At 40.9% G+C, this 21,449-nt stretch overlaps 1 protein-coding gene across 1 annotated transcript in view; it reads right to left on the bottom strand.

Annotated features, from left to right (window-relative positions):
* Window positions 1–20,950, bottom strand: part of LOC144683484 (MAP kinase-activated protein kinase 2) — a 221,262-nt gene extending 200,312 nt beyond the window's left edge. Inside the window, exon 1 of the mRNA XM_078546541.1 lies at window positions 20,448–20,950. Coding sequence (XP_078402667.1) covers window positions 20,448–20,690 — 243 coding nt within the window. The 5' untranslated portion in view covers window positions 20,691–20,950. The remainder of the gene's footprint in view (window positions 1–20,447) is intronic.
* Between the last annotated feature and the right edge of the window lie 499 nt (window positions 20,951–21,449).

Genomic DNA, 21,449 nt, shown 5'->3' with positions numbered 1-21,449 from the left:
CTGGTTCATTGCAGGATAACCCCTGAGGTTATGCACTTAGGTTTAATTGATCTTCAAAAACCTGCTAAACCTGCTTATTTTTGTTTTGACATGACCTACTTAAATGTTTTTCACAGCCTCGGTCCAGGCCTTAGTGGTTTACTCTTTTGTCACAGTGCTACTTTCAAGGACTTTGTATCATTTTTAATCTATCACCTGACGGACAGAGCGTGTTCAGACATGCAAATAGGCCGAGGGTATAAACACATTGCCTGTGCAGTTTGTCATTTTGTGGCTCTTCCAATTCTTCTCTTTCAGTCAACTGGCCAATATTGCACGCACAAGTCTCGAATCCACCAGGAGTGAAATCAGAATTAAACCCGAGAGTCCCTGCTCAAAGAGCAATCAACAACTCTAGCTGACCTCCCCGCCCAGTCTCCACTCCACCACATCCTTTCTCCCCAGTATACTAATGGCACCAAGGTTATCCACAGCATCTCTACATCGGCCTTACCCAACATCATTTAATTTGACGCTGTATAGGGATTAAACCCTGGATTTACCTGATCAGGTAAATCCAGGGTTCAATCCCTATTGGTTGATGTATAGGGCTACATCAACCAGCGCACTTACTCACTAGCTCAAAGGGAAATAATGACAGCGAAACTTTAGGTGTTCAGCATCATTACTCCACTGAAAACAGACATCTTCTGGAGTCCACACATGCGCAAAATAACACCGATCTAGAAGCTGTCGTCATTGATTCTCCAGAGGATATTCTGTTGAGGTCCCCCAATCTGATGCATTTCCACTTAAGCTATTCACCTCGCTGTAAAACTATTAAAAAAGTTACACCTTGTAAATTAATAATTGCTACTAAACACCTTCACAGGTCCTGGAAAACTGATTTTTAAAATGGTGGAATGGCAAATTTCTTCATTGATAAAAATTCCACTTTTAAAACATTTAACAAGTTATTTTATCAGAACCATTTATTTCACTATTGAAAATGTTCATTTAAAAGTAGAAGGGACTCGGTGCTTTTAAATTGGTTTGCTGTCTGTGGGAATACTTCAATGTGATTGGCTGCTTCCCCTGTTTGCTAACATCACTGCCGTTGCATGCCTGGAAACCCCCTCAATTTAGTGCCAGATTTAAACTGCCATCGGAAAAGGTGAATTCTGCGCCACAGAGATCATTAGAGAGCTGTTGTTTCAAACACTGACCACAAAATCCAGGCCAATTAATCTTTTTTTTTCCCTGAAGCAATAGTTTGGGTGTAAAGTAAGCAGCAATTATTTGTTATTAAAATGATTAGATATTTACAAGTTTAATAACATATTTGGCATATACCAGCATTGAGGTTTTGGGGGCTGTGATGTTATCATCGATATTAAGACTGCAGTGATTTTTAATTCTCGTCACGCTGAAGTTGCAAAAACAAATTAGAAACTCACTCCTGCCACGGGCGCCATCAGCACCTCCTGTCTCCAATGCCCCTCCCCTATTCCCCAGGGAAGGGTTACCCAATATATCAATCCTTGTGGTGCACCACCTTCCCATGCCAACTGGGCAGCAAATAAGCTCATTGTTGCTAAACTGGATGATTTCACTGCTAGTCAAACAGCCATTTCCCATCCCTAATATTTTTATAACAAGAAGTCTTCTACGAAAATGAAAATAGTGCCCTGGTGATTAATCTTTAATTCCTGGAATCCCAAAGACATTCCTGGAGGGGTGGCAACCCTTCTCATAACACTCTAGCAGAATGGAGACCAAGCAGAGATCCAATATCTCTCGTGCAGAGTTCTGTTGTCCTTAGTGCACCTTCCCAGTCCCAGTTCTCCATGAGAAATAATTCCTCATTTAATATGTCTTCAACTCCTTTACTCTGGGGTTGGATGTCTGCCTTGCTTATATTCCACTCAGCAGGTTGGCCCCGGCAGTAACACATCAACAATAAAAAAAAGGCCTCTCATTCATTCTGCATCTTAAAAGGCAGGATGCAGTACTCTGTTAGGAGCTGCTTGGCAGCAATTTATTTTTAAATTGGAAGTTGTTTCCACATTCCACTAAAAAGATCAAAATTAATCATGTCCTGATTTTTTTTACAAATCCGAGAGCTCTCGCCAACTGGGTGGCTCCACAAGCAAATACACAGTTAGAGGGGAGACGGCGGCATGGTCGTAATGTCATTGGACTAGCAATCCAGAGGCCCAAGCTAATGCTCCTGGACATGGATTCTGATGGAATTTGAATTCAATAAATCTGGAATATAAAGCTAGTCACAGTAACCGTGACCACGGCAACTATCACTGATTGTTGTAAAATCCATCTGGTTCACTAATGTCCTTTAGGGAAGGAAATCTGCCATCCATACCCAGTCTGGCTCACATGTCACTCCAGACCCACATGTAAGGTGATTGACTCTTAACTGCCCTCTGAAATGGCCAAGTCATCCACTCAGTTTAATTAGGGATGGGTGGCAAATGCTGGTCTTGCCAGCAATATCAAAATCCCATGAAAGAATGGAAGAAAGCTGACATCAGTACAGACTGTCTACACTGCTGTCCTTGCTCACCATTCAGGTGGGCTTCATACATTACTGCTCTCCAAATTAATGGAAGGAAGAGGGAAGAAACCATGCAAGCATTCCAAATGAATACCGGTGGTCGACTGGAAACTCAGAATCCCTTCCTCCCTCTAATGAAACTGCCCTGCTGTATAAATGCAGAACACAGCTCTGAAAATAAATCCGGCAAAAGAAAAGAATGCTGCTGAGCTTGGACTTGTACTTAGAACAAGACAGAAGGAGCTGATCAGAATAACCCTTCTATCACAGGGCCCATAGTCAAATGTCCCGGACACAGGATCGATATAAACAGTACTTGCTTCCCTAGTTCACAGCATCCCATTGTCCAGCAAGACGCAAAGCCTGCATTTTACTAACAGGTTGATTTCAATGAAACCAGTTCATGGCTCCTGGATATTGCAATGTGGGCGGATGGCTGCAATAATCAGTTAACTGCTGACATGAATAGGGCACTTTTTCTTTGAAATGGTAGGCAAAATGTCCCCAGAAGTCTAGAAATTTGTACAGCAGTGTGAAATCATCACACTTCCTGTGAGGAGGAGGACAGAAGATGAGAAAATAAAAATGTTATTTATTCATATATGGGGCTGATCAAATTTTGTTTCAAAATAAAAACTAAAAATTCTCCTATGTTTAGTTAGTGGTACCATCATAACTGAGGCAGAAGGTTGTGGTTTCAAGCCCTACACTCCAAGTCCTGAGCATATTATCTAGGTATCGCTCCACTGCAGGACTGAATCAGCTGTCCATTAGTTGAGATACAGGGTCAGGAAGCGATGGGCAGTTGTGACATTACAATGCCACACTAACAGCGTTGGCCATTATTAACTGGTAAGATTTGCAATTTGCAGAATAAGAGTTATGCCACGAGTTCACATCCTCTGCCAACATCTAGACGATTTGCATTGCTCCATTGTTTGCCTTGCCAAAGCTGATAAAAATCCTAAACAAAAATAAACAGAAATACCTGGAAAAACTCAGCAGGTCTGGCAGCATCGGCGGAGAGGAACACAGTTGACGTTTCGAGTCCTCATGACCCTTCAACAGAACTCCTGTTGAAGGGTCATGAGGACTCGAAACGTCAACTGTACTCCTCTCCGCCGATGCTGCCAGACCTGCTGAGTTTTTCCAGGTATTTCTGTTTCTGTTTTGGATTTCCAGCATCTGCAGTTTTTTGTTTTTATATCTGATAAAAATCCTTTCGCACTAAGGAGCTCCCCATTGAACTTGATAACAATTGAGAAATTGCTGGATTCATGATGTTATCACAAACTAATTTTGCTGCAATCATTTAAGGATGGTAATTAATGTCTTACTGTTAATGATACGATTTATGGTCTTGACCTGTCGTTCACCCTTGGGGGCTCATAAAAGCACCAACAGAACTGCGGGCTCTCACACTAGCAGGTAGTGAATTGCTCCTGGTGCCTTTTCAATCATTTCCTGCCTCAGTGGTATCTTTGTGTTACAAGTCAAGTATCCTTTATCTGTAAATCCAAAAACCAAACATCCAAAAACCACACTTTTTTTGAACCTTACTGACCCTTAGCATGGGAAGTCTAGTTGTTTGTTTGCACTGTTTATCTTGCAATTTGTGTTGAACATGTCAAAAAGAAAATTCAGGTACCATTGTATTTACTATTCAGTAATACATCTTACTTTTCTAGCCACTTTATTTACTTTAGGCTATAGCTAGCCTATGTTTAGGCTACTGTAATGTAAGTTTATATGCAGTATCTGGAAACTGAAATGTAATTGGCCCCAAGGGTTTCAGAGAAAGGATACTCGATCTGTAGTCTTACCATCCATATGTCTGTTGCTGCCACCAGGTAATGATTTTCAGGACCCAAAAGCCTGTCGCTACACTTTGAACAGAGTCACTCATTCAAATGCAAATTAGGTAGATTTTCACAAAATAACATTTGAAATACTTGATGCAAGTCATGAGACAGGAGGTGTGGTTAAGTGTGGGCAATGTTTGAGGGGAAAGAAAAGGTGACTTTGAACCTAGGAGTTCTAAAACTATTCACTACTGGGGTTTCCCTTGTGTCTAGGTCTGTGTAGATAAGTGATAGAGATTAACGTTGCAATTAACCAAAATCTCCACTTGGATTGTACCAAGGGATTTCCAGGGTGGTAGTGAAAGGAATAAGATGGACCTTGGTCTTTGATGGTCTAACAATTCCTATGAAAGCAGCATAATGGCATATCCAGTGTGTTCCACTGTTCCTAAGCATGATGGTCAGGTCTACTGCCGCTAAGCTAGTTTGTACATTTTACACACCAACCCTGCCATTCATTATCAATTTCAAGGACCAATTAGGGATGGGCAATAAATGCTGGCGTCGTCAGCAACACCCACATCACATGCATGAATAAAACTAAATACAGCAATTTATAAACATAACTGGATTTCAATGTCTTCTGCTTTTTCTCTTCTCTCTCAATCCGCTCTATGCGTCTGCTTCAATTGACTCCAATTCATTTTCTTCTTTGTCTTTTGTTCTAATTCCTTTTGTATTAATTTCTTCCATTGGAGGAGGAGAAAAGCCATTGAACACCTTGTTTGAGATCCCAGATGCAACACTGGCATCATTGTGCAGTTATCACAGACGTTCCAGGAATTTGTGGAGGCAATTTCATGCCGTCAATGATGAACATAGAAGTCCACTTAATGCTGCCCACCACTAGCTCAAGACCCCATCACCCATTTGTTCATAAAACGTCAACAAATAGACCGTGACAAAGATAATCAGAGTTCCCTTACTGTCCTGACCAACACTCCTCCCTCAACCAACCAGCTACAGATAACTTGGTCATTTGCGTCATCTTTGTGGGTTCTAGCCGTGTACACATGGCTGCCAGATTTTCCTGATATCAAAGTAATTCATTTTATGTAAAGTGCTTGGAAAATTTCCAAGAGATTAGGATAATGTGCTACTCGATACAAAGAGAATTTGCATTTTCTTTTACAGGCTTGAATGAAGAGGTAAGAAAAAAAAAGCCATGCACACACACATCCCGAAGTTTCCAAACAAAAAATGTTCTGAGACACAAATTCTTGGCCACCCACCTTAGTCATTATTGGGCAGCAGCAGCAAAAAAAAAAAGAATCAAGCAAAGTTCGTTTAGTCTTGTCAAAGTTTGCCAAGATACACCACAGTATCTTTACAGTACAGAAGGAGGCCATTCGACCCATCGAGTTTGCATTGGTTCTCTGAAAGTGAATAGGCCAGAATAATCACCACCAGAAATAATCAAGTATGGTGCTGTAAAATGCTAATGTCAGGATGTCCTCTTGCATCCACCTGGAGAAGCCCAGTGCAAATGGTCCAGTGATGTGGTATAAAATATCAGGCACCACTATATCATTTCTCAGCTTCTATCTGAGCAGCCAGTCCATAATACTTAAAGTTACTCCATTCTATTTAGGGATGACTTGGTGCACTGGAGTTCTGGTCTGATGTCATAAGGCAGAATAGCAGGTGTTTATCAGAATTAGCACTAGAGGAGAGAGAACAGTAACAGAGGAAGGAGAGAGAATAGGGAAGTGGGTGCTTCATCTACAAACAAACATAACTGGAGTGGACAGCGTATGGGAACATCTAGCCCTCATTTCAGCCCATCCACGATGGTTAACTTGCACGCTTTTAGCGTTTCTACAAGACCATTATGGCACATGACTTTATCCAGAGCAGCTTGACATAGGTTAAGTACAGGAGCAGGTGTTTAAACCCTGTTCAAACTTCAATGGGATCACAGCTGATCTGTACCTCAATTCCTTTTATCCACCATATCTTCATATCTCTTAATATCAATATCATACAAAATTTCAATTGATCCAGCATCCAGTCTTTTGGGAGAGAGTGTTCCAGATTTCCACTGCCTTTCATATGAAAAAGTGCTTCGTGATTTGATTCCTGAATGACCTATTTCTAATTGTAAGATTACTCCTCCTTATTCTGAATGCCCTTATCAGAAGAAATACTTCCTCTGTATCTACCATTCCAAATCTCTTATTTACCTCAATTTGATCACCTCCCAACTGGGAATACCAGCTGTTATACTGAGCTGTAATAGACAAAGCTTACGCAACCTGTCCTCCTAATTTAACTCTTTAGCAATAATGTAAGTGCTTAGTCGATGCTGCACATGTTTCAAGGCCAATATAATCTTTCCTGAGGTTCGGTGTCCAAAACTGAATGAGGTATTCCAGTCAGGATCGAATGCTCCATACAATTGAAATATAACTTCCTCACTTTTGAATTTCAACCCCTTTGAAATAAAAGGCCAACATCCAATTAGCCTTGATGATTTTTTTTCTACCCTATTTTAGTTTTCAGTGATTCATCTACATATCCCTTTTACTTCTCCACAACTACTCTCAACATTAATAACTTCAATTAGTATTTGAGGTGCAAAGTGGGTGACCTCACATTTCCCTACATTGAACTCCAGCTGCCACAGTTTCCCTTAGCTTAGTTTGTCTATATCCCTTTAAGTTCCAGCTCCCATTCACACAAGCTACCTCCTAATTTAGTTCACCTGCAAACTTAGATACACAACTCCAAAGCTTCACTGAAGTCCTTAAATATATAATGGTGAAATGTTGAGGTCCTAGAACAGTTAATAACTCAAGACCTGATGGTCTTCAAATTATGTTGTGCATACTTAGCACAAATATTTAATGCATCACCGGAGAAAAATCTCTCAACTATTTTAAACAGAGATGTTAACTTAACTAGATGAGTGCGCCTTTTTACAAACAATTTCAAATGATCCTGCCAAGCGTTTGCATACTATTTCCCCACAATTTCAATGTCACCAACAAAAAGATGCCATAGCCAGCACCTCAATCCTTTATAACATATTCTGCTTTTATCATTCAGCAAATTGGCTGGGGAACACAATGTTCTAAAACACTAAAAAGGGGAAAAGTATTACAGATTTCATACATCTTTGGAATATGATTTCAGTTAAACCACTATATCCCCCAAAGTGCCAATAATTCCAACAACCACATCACTTTTAAAAAAAATAATGGCACAATAAACATTGCACTTAGTTAAGAAATAAGATTTTTCTGAAATGAGTAACTGGCATTACAGGTTCAAAAGAGACAAGAGAATCATTCCAATTAATAATGTAATACAGTGACATCATCCACATGTAATCATTTTCTGCACCCCACTGAGATCTCATCCTTATGGTATTAACTTTATTAAAAAAGGGTCATTCCCCTCACAAAATGTTGTTTTGGTTTTGGGAAGCTAGAATAACTGTCACTTTATAGTGACATGACATGTTATAGATTGTAAATGAGGCTGAAGCATTTGCTACAATCATCAGCCAGAAGTGCTGAGTGGATGATCCATCCCTGCCTCCTCCAAAGGTCCCCAGCATCACAGATGCCAAGTTTTCAGCCAATTCGATTCACTCCACGTGATATCAAGAAATGGTTGAAGCCACTGGATACTGCAAAGGCTATGAGCCCTGACAATATTCTGGCAATAGTACTGAAGACTTGTGCTCCAGAACTTGCTGTGCCCCTAGCCAAGCTATTCCAATACAGTTACAACACTGGCATCTATCCGGCTATGTGGAAAATTGCCCAGGCATGTTCATACACAAAATGCAGGAGAAATCCAACCTGGCCAATTACCGCCCCATCAGTCTACTCTCCATCATCAGTAAAGTAATGGAAGGGGTCGTCAACAGTGCTATCAAGCGGCACTGGCTTAGCAATAGCCTCACTGACACCCAATTTGGGTTCCGCCAGAGCCACTCAGCTCCTGACCTCATTACAGTCTAAGTTCAAACATGGACAAAAGAATTGAATTCCCGAGGTGAGGGGAGAGTGACTGCCCTTGACATCAAGGCCGCATTTGAACGAGCGTGGTACCAAGGAACCCTATCAAAACTGAAGTCAATGGGAATCAGGGGAAAACTCTCCGCTGGTTGGAGTCATACCTAGCACAAAGGAAGGTGGTTGTGGTTGTTGGATGTCAGTTATCACTGCAGGAATTCCTCAGGATAGTGCCTTCAACCCGACCATTTTCAGCTGCCTCATCAATGACCTTCCTTCCATCATAAAAGGTCAGAAATGCAGCAAGACCTGGACAATATCCAGGCTTGGGCTGACAAGTGGCAAGTAACATTTGCACCACACAAGTGTCAGGCAATGACCATCTCCAACAAGAGAGAATCCAACCATCCCCCTTTGACGTTCAATGGCATTACCATCACTGAATCCCTCACTATCTACATCCTGGGTTTACCATTGACCAAAAACTAAACTGGACTAGTCATATAAATACTATGGCGACAAGAGCAAGTCAGAGGCTAGGAATCCTGTGATGAGTAACTCACCTCCTGACTCCCCAAAACCTGTCCACCATCTACAAGGCACAAGTCAGGAGTGTGATGGAATACTCCCCACTCGCCTGGATGAGTGCAGCTCACACAACACTTAAAAAAGCTTGACACCATCCAGGACAAAGCAGCCCACTTGATTAGCACCACATCCACAAACAGTCACTCCCTCCACCACCGACGCACAGTAGCAGCAGTGTGTACCGTCTACAAGACGTACTGCAGGAATTCACCAAGGCTCCTTCGACAGCACCTTCCAAACCCATGACCACTAGCATCTAGAAGGACAAGGGCAGCAGATAGATGGGAACACCACCACCTGCAAGTTCCCCTCCAAGTTACTCACCATCTTGGCTTGGAAATATATCGGCCATTCCTTCACTGTCGCTGGGTCAAAATCCTGGAACTCCCTCCCTGACAGCACTGTGGGTGTATCTACACCACACAGTCTGCAGCAGTTCAAGGAGGCAATCATAACCACCTTTTCAAGGGCAGTTAAGGATGGGCAATAAATGCTGGCCTAGCCAGCGAAGCCCATATCCCATGAATGAATAATTTTTTTCTTTTTAACTCAATTTTTGAACCAAATGGAAAAAAAATGCAACATGCATTCCACCTCCCCTCACCCGCCATGATAACTGTGCCCCTGAAAATGTATTTGTGCGTTTTTACATGCAGTTTACTAACTACTTGCATATTAATCACCATCTTTATACCAGATTTATTACAAATCGAAGCAAACAGTTTAGGTAAGACTACGAGGAGCATTATTTTATACAATTGAAAGGACATTGATGTCTGCTATAGATATCCTCAGGCAATAATCCATTAAAAACAGCAATTAATTGGAGTTGAAGTAGAATTTCTTATCAAAATATCAAGTGTATCTCTCGGAGGGATAAAGGTGTTGCAGCACTTTCCAACACTTTTGTTGTGTCCACCTGTCCTGGGTACAAAATCAATCCAGCTCTATGGGAAGATAGATCCATTATAAGCCATGGGGAAGGAAAACAAACAAAACACTTTTGAAAGTCTCAACCCAATTCGTCAATTACACAGTTTGTGAACATTATGAATGACATATTTGAGAAAGAGTTGTCACCCTTTTGTAGCCCGAATTGGTCTATTGAGATTGGAGTTAAAACATGATGTTGAGGTAATGCAAGATACATGCAATATTTAACCTGCACTTATTTGACTTGCAATAAACACACATCAGTTTTAACTTTACATATCTAAGTGACAGTAAATTTGGATACTTCATTTGGAAATCATTCTTTCTTCAAAACAGTCAATCCTCAACATTGGAAAATAGAAAACATCCACCCTCTGTACAAAGAGGTTCCTCTCAGTATAATACTCAAATGGCGAGAACTCAAAAACATTCAAGCTTGGCTTTCACCATTTCAGTTTAACAAATGTGTTATAATCCCTCTACATCAAACATGCTATTATGTTTATAACTCTGTACTTCTAACCAATTGTTTATTTCTGTCCTTTAATGGTGGATCATAACCCGATAAAACTATCTCCCAACCGCATTACAGGAAAACAAAGGAAGATTCCAAACCCAGTGTGGTGGTGGTGGTTGGGGAATAAAGAAATGGAACATAGAACCCATTCACCATTTTATAACGGCCCGTGTCAGCTGTGGTTTAGTTGGTAACATTCTGCCTCTGAAACAGCAGGTTCTGGGTTCAAGTCCCACTCCAGAATCCTAGCATAAAAATCAAAACTACCATCCCAGTGTAGGGCTGAGAGGTTATTCCATTGTCAAAGGTGTCTTCTTTCAGTTGAGACATGAAACCAAAGCTGCCCTCGCAGGTGAGCCTAAAGATCCCCTGGCACTATTTCAAAGAGCAGGGGAATTATCCCTGGCATCCTGGCCAATATTTATACCTCAATCAACAGCACAAAAAACAGAATCTGTGGGAGCTAGCTATACACAAATTGGCTGCTGTATTTCCAACATTACAACAATGACTACACTTCAAAATCACTTCACTGGCTGTAAAGAGCTTTTGAGATACATAATGCCTTTCATGACCACCATATAATGCAATATCTTTATTTTTCAAAGCAAGTTAAAGGCTGTGTAAAATAGCAGTTGAAGAATACCTGAAAAGTCCCACGTACTCAGGGTTTTGACTACAATTTAGAACAAAGCCGTAGTCATCGGGAGCAGCTTACAAGACTCCTCCTTCACATTTCAAGTCATACTTCAGTTGTAGGGTATCGTAGTGTAGCAGTTATGACAATAAAAATCCAACTGGTTCATTATGTCCTGCCACCCCTACATATAACTCCGTGCCCACAACATGTGGCTGACTCTTACTGCCCCTCAAAGTTGTAAAAAAAAACCAAGAAACATTCACACAACAACTGAACAAGAACAATAAATGCAGTCTTGCTATCTTCAGCCATATCCAGAAAATGAGTCAGAAAAAGGCAAATAGTAGCAAACTACTGTCAGAAGAAAACCTTGTGCACATCCAAAGTTGGACAACTGTTGTGAAAAGCTGGAGGACATTTTTTAGATTAAAAATGAGTTTAGATAACATCCTGAGTGAACAATGTTGCGTACGCGCACTTTGAGCCAATGCCACTGAGAATGTCAGCGGGTGATAAACTGAACAATAGAGAGACGGGATTTACACAGCAGTAATGCAATTAAGAGCTTCAGATTATACCAAAATCAGGATGGTGCATTCAAATGCTCCCTACAGGCCACCTGGACCCCCAGATTATGCTAAGATTTTTAATTCCCTCGCATTCATTTTTGCGATGCCCACATACCATGTCGTTGCGGCAGTTGTGAAAGATCAATATTTTACACAAACTAATTAAGATTACTGGACCAGATTCTACAACCAGTGGTTTTTCACAACAGCGCACATGATTTCAGATTCCCCATCTGGATATCTGCTCATACAGGTCAGAGTGACTCACTTGAACGCTGCGGAAGAAACTAAATTGATCTTTTTGTCAGTTAAAAATATCCAGTGTTGAGACTGGTACTTTGGGAATCAAGCACCCAAAGAAACATCAGTCAACATCCTTCAGGTGACAAAGCAAAGGGGAAAGCAGACACTTAGAGAAAGACGGAAAAAGATTAATAAAAAATTCAAAAAGCTAGTTTTTTTCACCCAAGTCACATGTAATCTTTCTATAGCATGTGTTTGCATCTCTCCTTAAAAGACCATTCTGAGCAATAATCTGAGATTCACCTTCAACCTCTCCTAAACATTAATGCAAATTGTGCATTCAAGGACAAATCATTTCATGCATCACTTTGTTAATCAGCTGTGGTAAAACACAACAGGCATGCTTGTCAATGCTCAGAACAATGAGTCACCTCAACCACAGGTTTTAGGTAGAAGTATTTAACTATCAATAAAATCATAGTTTCAGGGGCTGATTTTTTTGTAAAAACAGCCTCAGAAGTGATATAAACCATATCATGATCAGTCCTAATGTAGTTCTCAAGTATTCCAGATGTCTTTCTTCTTCAAATCTTGTTAACCTAAATAGTTACAAACATGCACAAAAAGAGACAACTGAGTCGTCATGGTCCTGCTACCCTGATATGTTCTATCATAATTAAACCTTTCCAACACATCATGCCAACTGCTGCTTTAGTAAAACAGGTTATTTCAATCACGTTAGGGCACTTAAATCCATACACACACGGAATCACAGCACTCACCTTCCATTTAAATCAGTGAGACTTCTCCTGTGATCAGATCGCTATTTATTCATCCATTGCACTATTAACTACAAAAAAATTGGAGCTTTCTACAAAAAAAACTGACCTATTTTACAATTCGAACTGCGAGTCATTTCACCCAATCAACACAGGAAACTATTCCTGTCCTGACACAGACATAGCTTTTGATCGTGATTACTAGAATTTTGTGCGATATAAATTGAAGGTGAGAATCTTCCAGCTGCAACATAGATTTCTTGATGATAATCTACATAGCCGACAATGCATGCATATGTAGCACCAAAAATGAAAGATGACCAAGGAATTTACAATGGAAAATTAATAAAGGTAAGATTTGCGAATGGAAAGTTCAAGCTGCTTTGCTTTCAAACTACTCATCTAGGTTTTGGAACATTTTAAATGGGTATAAAGCTTAACTAATCGCTTTGGTCTTTCCTCATTTTCCTGACTAAATACAGGCACATATAGAAACAGTAATCCTAGCGCAGGTACATGCAAATGAATTTAAAGATTATAACATTTCAAGTGTAATATCATTTAAAACTGTAGCTACATGCCTACACAGTACAAAGCTTTTTTTAAAAAATTTACCAAGCAAATCAAATTAAACACAAATAAAAGTGGAAACTTTTACAAAGAATCAAAATGTCAATTTAAATTAAATAACTTTGAATTGAGAGATGTAAACTGTACATGGCTGTGTATAATTTGTTTATATGAAACTACACATTTTCAAAATGGTAATCCCTGTCATGGTTTGTAAGCATGCTATAGGCAGCATTCTTGGATTCAGAAGGCTAATGCATAAGATTTATGCACGAAACTCCTTGCAGTTAAGATGGAATTACTGAAAGAAATGCAGCCTGACTCTCACAACTCAAAGATAGCTATAGGACTTCAGTAACTAAATCACCACTAAGACAAATGCTTATTATTTCTCCCCCGGCTTTGCTCTCCCATACGGAGCTTTTCCTGACCCTGGTCCAAAATTCCTCTTCAGGTGATTCTTTCACTAGGTTCAAAAGCAAACCTCAAAAAAAAGGATATAGCATTATGTGGTAATTGCAATTAAAAGAGTTAGGGGAAGGTGGTGGTGGGAGGGGTGGGGGGAAATATTGGTGAGAGCAAGTGGCAGCAATAATTTAACCCCATCCCTTTGAGGGTTTTTTGAAGGAGGATGAAATGAGAGTTATGCGTCTTTGACAGGAGACAATTGTCTGCATATCCCAGTCATGGTTACTGACCTGTTTCCAAGGTCAGAATGATAATCAAATCTCTCTTTACTAAGTAACCTTTAACATTACACACAAACTTATACTGACACCAATTCTAGGTAGGAGAACATAATTGGCCACATTGGCCATAATAAAAACAGAAAGTTCTGGAAATGCTCAGTAGGTCAATGACCTGAAACGTTAACCCTCGTTTCTCTCCACAGATGCTGCCTGACCTGAGTATTTCCAGCATTTTGTTTTTATTTCAAATTTCCAGCAACTGCAATATTTCACTATATATCACCCATGATGGGCTAACGCTTTAAAAATAATTTTTAAAACCTTTATGCTCTACTTATTCATTGCATGCATGCATTCTTGATTCCTCTCAGACATCTTATGAAACACCACACTTGCTGCATATATATTTAAAAAATCATTTATTAACAAATTATGTTTTGGCACATCAAACCAGGAAGCACAATTCATTCAGATCTGAAGCAATGTGGCCCATGAAAACACAAGTGTCAACTCCTGTAAATGAATACTACAAGTTCAGTGCGTACTATGAGAAAAAAGGTAGATGATTTGAAGGCACAAATAGGTAAATGGGTATGGTTTAATTGCCATGAGACATGGTTACAGGGTGACCAGGACTGGGAACGGAATATTCAGGCATATTCGTCATGTTGGAAGGGAGGAGAGAGGAAAAGGAGGTGGGGTAGCACTGTTAAATAAGGGACGAGATCAGTACATTAGTAAGAGAGGATCTCAAGATGTAGAATCAGTTTGGGTGGAGCTAAGAAACAGCAAGGGGCAGCAAACATTGATGGGAGTTGTTTATAGGCCAAACAGTAGTGGTAATGATGGACATGGGATAAATCAGGAAATTATAGCGGCATGTAACATGGGTAATACAGTAATAATGGGCACCTTCAATTTAGATATAGACTGGCTAAACCTAATTAGCACTAATGCTGTGGAGGATGAATTCCTGGAGTGTGTACGAGATGGGTTTCTGGAGCAGTGCGCTGAAGAACCAACTAGGGATCAGGCTATTTTGCATTCAGTATTATCTAATGAGAAAGGGCTAATTAACAACCTTGCTTTAAAGGAGCCATTCGGAAATAGTGACCATAAGACGACTGAGTTTTACATTAAGTTTGAAAGTGATCTAGTTCACTCTAGGGTGCTAAATTATGAAGGTATATGAGGGGTAAGCTATTTAACAGACAGGCAATGGCTAACATTTAAAATTCTATTGCATGGTCTACAATAAATATACAATCCTCTAAGACACAAAAACTCAACAGGAAAGGTGAATCAACTGTGGTTAACTAAAGTTAAAGATTGCATTAGATCAGAAGGAAGTGGCAAAGGAGGTTGCCAACTAGAATGCCAAGCCCGTGGGGATTGGAAGCAAATTAGAATCCAGCAAAGGGTGACCAAGAAACTGATAAAGGGAAAAGATAACATGAATGCAAGCTAGCAAGAAACAAAGGCAGAACGTAAAAGTTTCTTTAGGCAAGAGATTGCAGAGCTCAGATTCAGAGGGATCTGGGTGCCCTAGTGCATGAATCACAAAAGGTTAATGTGCAGGTACAGCAGGTAATTAGGAAAACCAATAGAATGTTATCATTTATTGTGAGGGGAATGGATTACAAAAGTTGGGAGGTTATGCTTCAGTGTACAAAGCATTGGTGAGGCCACATCTGGAATACTGTGTACAGTATTGGTCTCCTTATTTGAAGAAAGATATAAATGTGTTAGAAGCAGTTCAGAGAAGGTTTACTAGGCTAATACCATGAACGGGCAGTTTGTCTAATGAGGAAAGGCTGGACAGGTTGGGCTTGTATCCACTGGAATTTAAAAGAGTAAGAAGTGACTTAATTGAAACCTTTAAGATCCTGAGGGGTCTTGACAGGGTGGATGTGGAGAGGATGTTTCCTCTTGTAGGAAAATCCAGAACTTGGGGCCACTGTTTAAAAATAAGGGGTTACTCATTTAAGACAAAGATGAGAAATTTTCTCGGAGGGTTGCGAGTCTTTGGAACTCTCTTCATCAAAAGATGAATATTTTTTGAATATATCTTTGAATATTTTTAAGGCACAGCATGATAGATTCTAGATTAACAAGGGAGTAAAAGGTTATTGGGGGTAGGCAGGAATGTAGGGCTGAGGTTACATTCAGATCAGCCATGATCTTACTGAATGGCGGAGCAGACTCGAGGGGCTGAGTGGCCTATTCCTGCTCCCAATTCGTAAGTTCGCATGTAGGTATGTGAAAAGGAAAAGATTAGCAAGGACGAATGTGGATCTGTCACAGGTGGAGACAGGAGAGTTTATAATAGAGAATATGGAAATGGAAAATAAAATTAAACAATTACTTTGTACCTGTCTTCAGAGAAAGATACAGAAAATCTCTCAAAAATACTAGGCAACCAAGGGACTTGAGAAAATGAGGAACTGAAAAAAATTAATATTAATTAAGAAGTAGTACTCAAAATTAATTGGATTGACAATTGATATATCTGGACCTGGACCAGATGAGCTGCATCCCAGTGTATTGAAGGAGGTGGCTATAGAGATCATGGAGGCATTGGTGGTTCTCTTTCCAGAATCTACAGAATTTTGAAGATTCCGACAGACTGCAAAGTAGCAAACGTAACCCCGCTATTTAAGAAGGGAGGAAGAGAGAAAACAGAATTACAGAACTATCAGTTTGACATCAGTAGTCGGGAAAGTGTTAGAGTCTATTATTAAGAGTGTGATTATTGGACATTTAGAAATTAATGGTAGAATTGGGCAGAGTCAATATGGATTTATGAAAGGGAAACCACATTTGACAAACCTGTTGGAGTTTTTGAGGGTGTCACTCGTAGCATAGATAAAGGAGAACCAGTGGATGTGGTGTATTTGGATTTTCAGAAGGCTTTTGATAAGGTCCCACACAGGTTAGTGATCAAAATTAGAGCACATGAGATTGGGAGTAATACACTGCTATGGATTGAGAATTAGTTATTCCTACACTGTTTTTGGTCTGTTAAATGGTTTATTCTCAAGTTGGAAGGCTGTTACTAGTGGGGTACTGTAAGGATCAGTGCATGGACCACAGCTGTTCAGAATCTATATAAATTATTTGGGCATGGGAACCAAATGTAATATTTCTAAATTTGATGACACAAAACTAGGTGGGAATGTGAGGAGGATGCAAGGGGATTTGGACAGGCTAAGTGAATGGGCAAGAACATCACAGTTGGAATGTAACATAAATAAGTGTGAAGTTATCCACTTTGGTAGAAAAAAAACAGAGAATATTTCTTAAATGGCGAGAGGTTTGGAAGTGTTGATGTCCAAAGGGACCTGGGTGGCCTTGTTCAGGCGTCACTAAAAGCTCGCACACAGATGCAGCCAGCAATTAGGAAGGCAAATGGTGTGTTGGCCTTCATCGCAAGGGGATATGAGCACAAGGGTAAAGATGTCTTGCTGCAATTGTGTAGAGCCCTGGGTGAGACCATACCTGGAGTATTGTGTACAGTTTTGGTCCCCTTATCTAAGGAAGGACATACTTTCCAGAGAGGGAATGCAACAGAGGCTCACCAGACTAATCCCTGGAATGGCAGGATTATCTTATGAGGAGAGATTGAGGAAACTGGGCCTGTATTCTCTAGAGTTTCAATGAAAGAGAGGTGACCTCATTGAAACTTACAAAGTTCTTACAGGGCGTGACAGGGTAGATGTGGATAGGATGTTTCCCTGGCTGGTGAGTCTAGAACCAACCAGATTCCATTCTCAGAATAAGGGGCAGGCTATTTAAGACTGAAATGAGGAGGAATTTCTTCACTCAGAGGGTTGAGAATCTTTGGAATTCTCTACCCCAGTGGGCTGTGGAAGCTCAATCACTGAGGATGTTCAAGTCAAAAAAAACCGATAGATTTCTGCATAGTAATGACATCGAGAGATGTGGGAGGGAAATGGTGTAGGGGTAGATGATCAGCCATGATCTGTTTGAATGGTGGTGCAGGCTCAAAGGGCCAAATCGCCTACTCTCGCTCCTATTTCCTATGTTCCTATTACACGGTTGTATGAGAAAATGTCAATGCACTGATCCATGCTGTACCTTGATCTCCTCTCATGTCACTAACAGAAATATAATCAAATGGAGGAAGAGGACTGGTATTATCCATACAGAGTTACTTCTTTAATAGAAATAGATTAAACTGAAGGAATAAATACACAATCTAGTAAAAAACTACTTACAATATAGAAAGCATTCAACACTCTATAGAAAATAGTTATTAGCATCGCTTCAATGCCACTTTAAGATCAAAAGCATTAAGGAATTAAGACTGCATCACTCTGCTTGGAAGGTCAAGGGCGAGCACCAGCTATAAACAAAAACTATGTTTTGAGTCATTTTCTATAGCTGCAATTATTTAAAATTGCCTCTCTTGTTCCTTCCAAGATCAAAATGTCACCATGCTGCACTTTCCTATCCCCCTCTTATATTAAAATCCAGAATCATTGCACTAACTCACTCTTTACCGGAACCTCAAACTGCCAAACTCGTCTCCCTCAGTTTGATTGATGTGATTGAATCACTGTTCGATTTACTTCACCTTCTGCTATGCTGACTTCTCCCAGTTCAAAGGGCACCAAAGGTCATTGGCCAGAAATGTTAACTCATTTCTGCTCTCCAGATGTTGCCTGACCCCCTGAGCATTTCCAGCATTTGCTGTTACTTTGATTTTATTCTTTTCCGTCTGGGTGGCATCCCATGCCATGGGCTTTATCCTTTCACCTTGTCAGTCAAAAAACACAGTAACTTCTAATCAGCAGACCATGGAAAACCAAAGCACAATGTTCACGTCCAACTTCAGCTGCGGTTTCTGCCAAATCTGTCAGAATTTTTTGAAACAAGGTTGATTTATTTTTCAAGGTAACAGGAAGAGGCACAGGATTTTTTCACCAGACCCTGGCTTAAAACACGGCAGCCTTTAAAATGCAAATTACCAAGTTTTGGAACATGTAAGCATGCCAATCATTCCCATTGGAGACAGTCAGGAGAACGTGATCAACAATGCATATAAGCTTATCCAACAGACTCTTTACAGGTTGAATGCTTGGTGAGCACAACCATATCTAAAGACAATTGGCTTAAAATAAAATCTGGTCCACAAATATCAGTCGAATAATCCTAATAGTACGACTGCATCCCACAAAATAACAGAGGTGCTGCTAGTGCTCAAGTTCCCTATTAGCAAAGTGTGCCTCTCAGGAGGACAAGCTCTGTCCGATGGATCCCTCATAGTTCTATGCCAGCAATCCTGGGGATATAAAGTTAATCTGAGAACCATCACAAATTGCATGGAGACATTATGCAAGAATATCTGGCATACCAAACCTGGCTAGATGCGGAGCTCAATTCTCCTCATGAATAGTCAAAACAATACACAGTTGTGACAGCACTTTTCCATCGGAAATTTGGCCAAAGCTATGCTGTTTCACTGCATGAAGTTAGCATTAGCAATTGGTCAAATCTGTGTAAAAGAGTCAACTTTATATATGTGAGCAAAGAGGGCCCCAGGCATTGGAATTTTTAAAAAAAAATCTTCTGCACAGTAATAGAAAACAAACATCGGAGTGTGATGACTACTGGGCGAATATTTCTTCACTTACCCACAAACAAGTAAAGTGAAAATTATTCTAAAAACGCCAATATCCTACGGGAAATAAACTAGGGATGTCAATACTGGCACCTGTGGAATGTGCCACCAACCCCCCCGCCCCAACCAAGGAAGGGTAATCCACGACTTTTCACATTGTGCCCATTCCCCGTCACCCCCTACATTTCTGCACACCACTACAGCTAGAGCACCAAACATAACACGTTACTGTAATGACAAACTTATAACACTCCTGAAACTGGGGAAGCCTCGAAAGAAAGCTCATCTGTCGGTCTGCATTGTAGTTGAACATCAGCGGGTCACTGAACCCTTCCCCAACCATTTAAATACGCCGGAGAGCCAGGGGACAGCAGATGGGCAACTTCACTTGCTCAAACCCAGCCAATACATCCTGATGTGACGGAGCGGATCCGTATTGTCCACATACCATTCATCCTCTCTCACGTATCTAGGGAGGGAGCTCGTTTCCGAGAGGGGTTTCAGTGTGACAAGCCAATACAAATAAATAAAAAGCGAATCGCTTTCCAAGCAGGAAATACACCTGCTGTGCAATTTCTGAGCGCCTATTTCATCGTCTCCATTTCGACAGAAGGGGTCCTATGTCTTTCCAATTTTGGGGAGACCATTAGGCCCAACTGGAACAGTGATGATCTCTCCACCTTTCACTTCCCTCAACTACTTCCAGATGAGCACATTAAACAAGCCTGGCTTCGGTACGATGCTACTGTTAAGAAAGCTGCAGTGGCGGGCAGATGCAAACCAGTACCGTTCTGACCCTCGTGTAATTCAGAATCTTTCTCTCTAGCCCTAGTCGTCGGGGAGTTACTTTAAGATTTCGATACCGGGCGGATGTTTTGGTCTGCCGCTGGAACTTACCTTCAAGGCAAATTTCTCCCCCGTTTTCTTGTTAAAACATTCCAAAACTTTGCCATTGATGCCCAGTCCCAAAACCTGCGCCGTGACCTTGTAGTCGTCGGTGATGGCGTTTTTCTTAGTCTGAGCGCCGGCTCGCTGGAGCTGGAACTGAGGCGGGGGAGGAGGGTAAAGGGGAGCCGGCGGCGGCTCCTGGATCTGGTTGCCTTGCTGCGGATCCCTGGCTGTCGCAACGTTCGACAACATTGTTACATCGGAACTCGATACTTTGTAAAACCAAAGCAACCAGGCTTCTCAAACAAAGTTGCGGACTTTGGCACCAGGGAGGAGAAAAGTGATTGATCCAATCCCACAAAGCGCCCAAGCCACTGGACCTCCTGTCAGCAGTAATTGGTTAAAAAAAAAATCCCCTTTTCTACTTAAACCCTTGATAAAGATCCCACTTGGTCAGTTTCACAGCACTTCTCTTCCAGCTGAGTTTCAGTGGAAACAGACGTACTGACGTCAAAGCCTCACTACCAGACGGGAGCCATGACGGTCTTTTCTTAAAGGAGGTCGGTGCGATAAACACTTAAAGGCAATGTCTGCTGAACCCTCCCCGAAGGACTATGGCGGAATTTCTGTCGCCAAAAATGGAGCCCCATTTTTTTTTTGGTTGTGCCTTTTTAAAAAAATGGCGTTGGGTTAAGACGTGCACATGAAGTAAAAGGACCCCCCAAAAAAAAAGTGTTTGGAGTGACAACAAAGAACTTAGACACTGAGACCAGATTTTTCAGTCATAGGAGTTATACAGCACGGAAACAGGCCCTTCGGCCCATTGTATCCATGCCAGCCATCAAGCACCTATCTATTCTAACCCCATTTTCCAAGCACTTGGCCTGTATCCCTGTATGCTATGGTGTTTCAAGTGCTCATTTAAATAAACCCAAGTTAGCCACATCCCTGATACCCCACTGCAACAAGGAGCAAGCCAGCACCGTTACATAATCTGTGGTTAGTACTGTC

Source organism: Cetorhinus maximus, chromosome 8 (genome assembly GCF_964194155.1).
Source record: "Cetorhinus maximus chromosome 8, sCetMax3.hap1.1, whole genome shotgun sequence".
Classification (NCBI taxonomy): Eukaryota; Metazoa; Chordata; class Chondrichthyes; order Lamniformes; family Cetorhinidae; genus Cetorhinus; species Cetorhinus maximus.
This window is presented reverse-complemented; position numbering and strand designations above follow the sequence as displayed.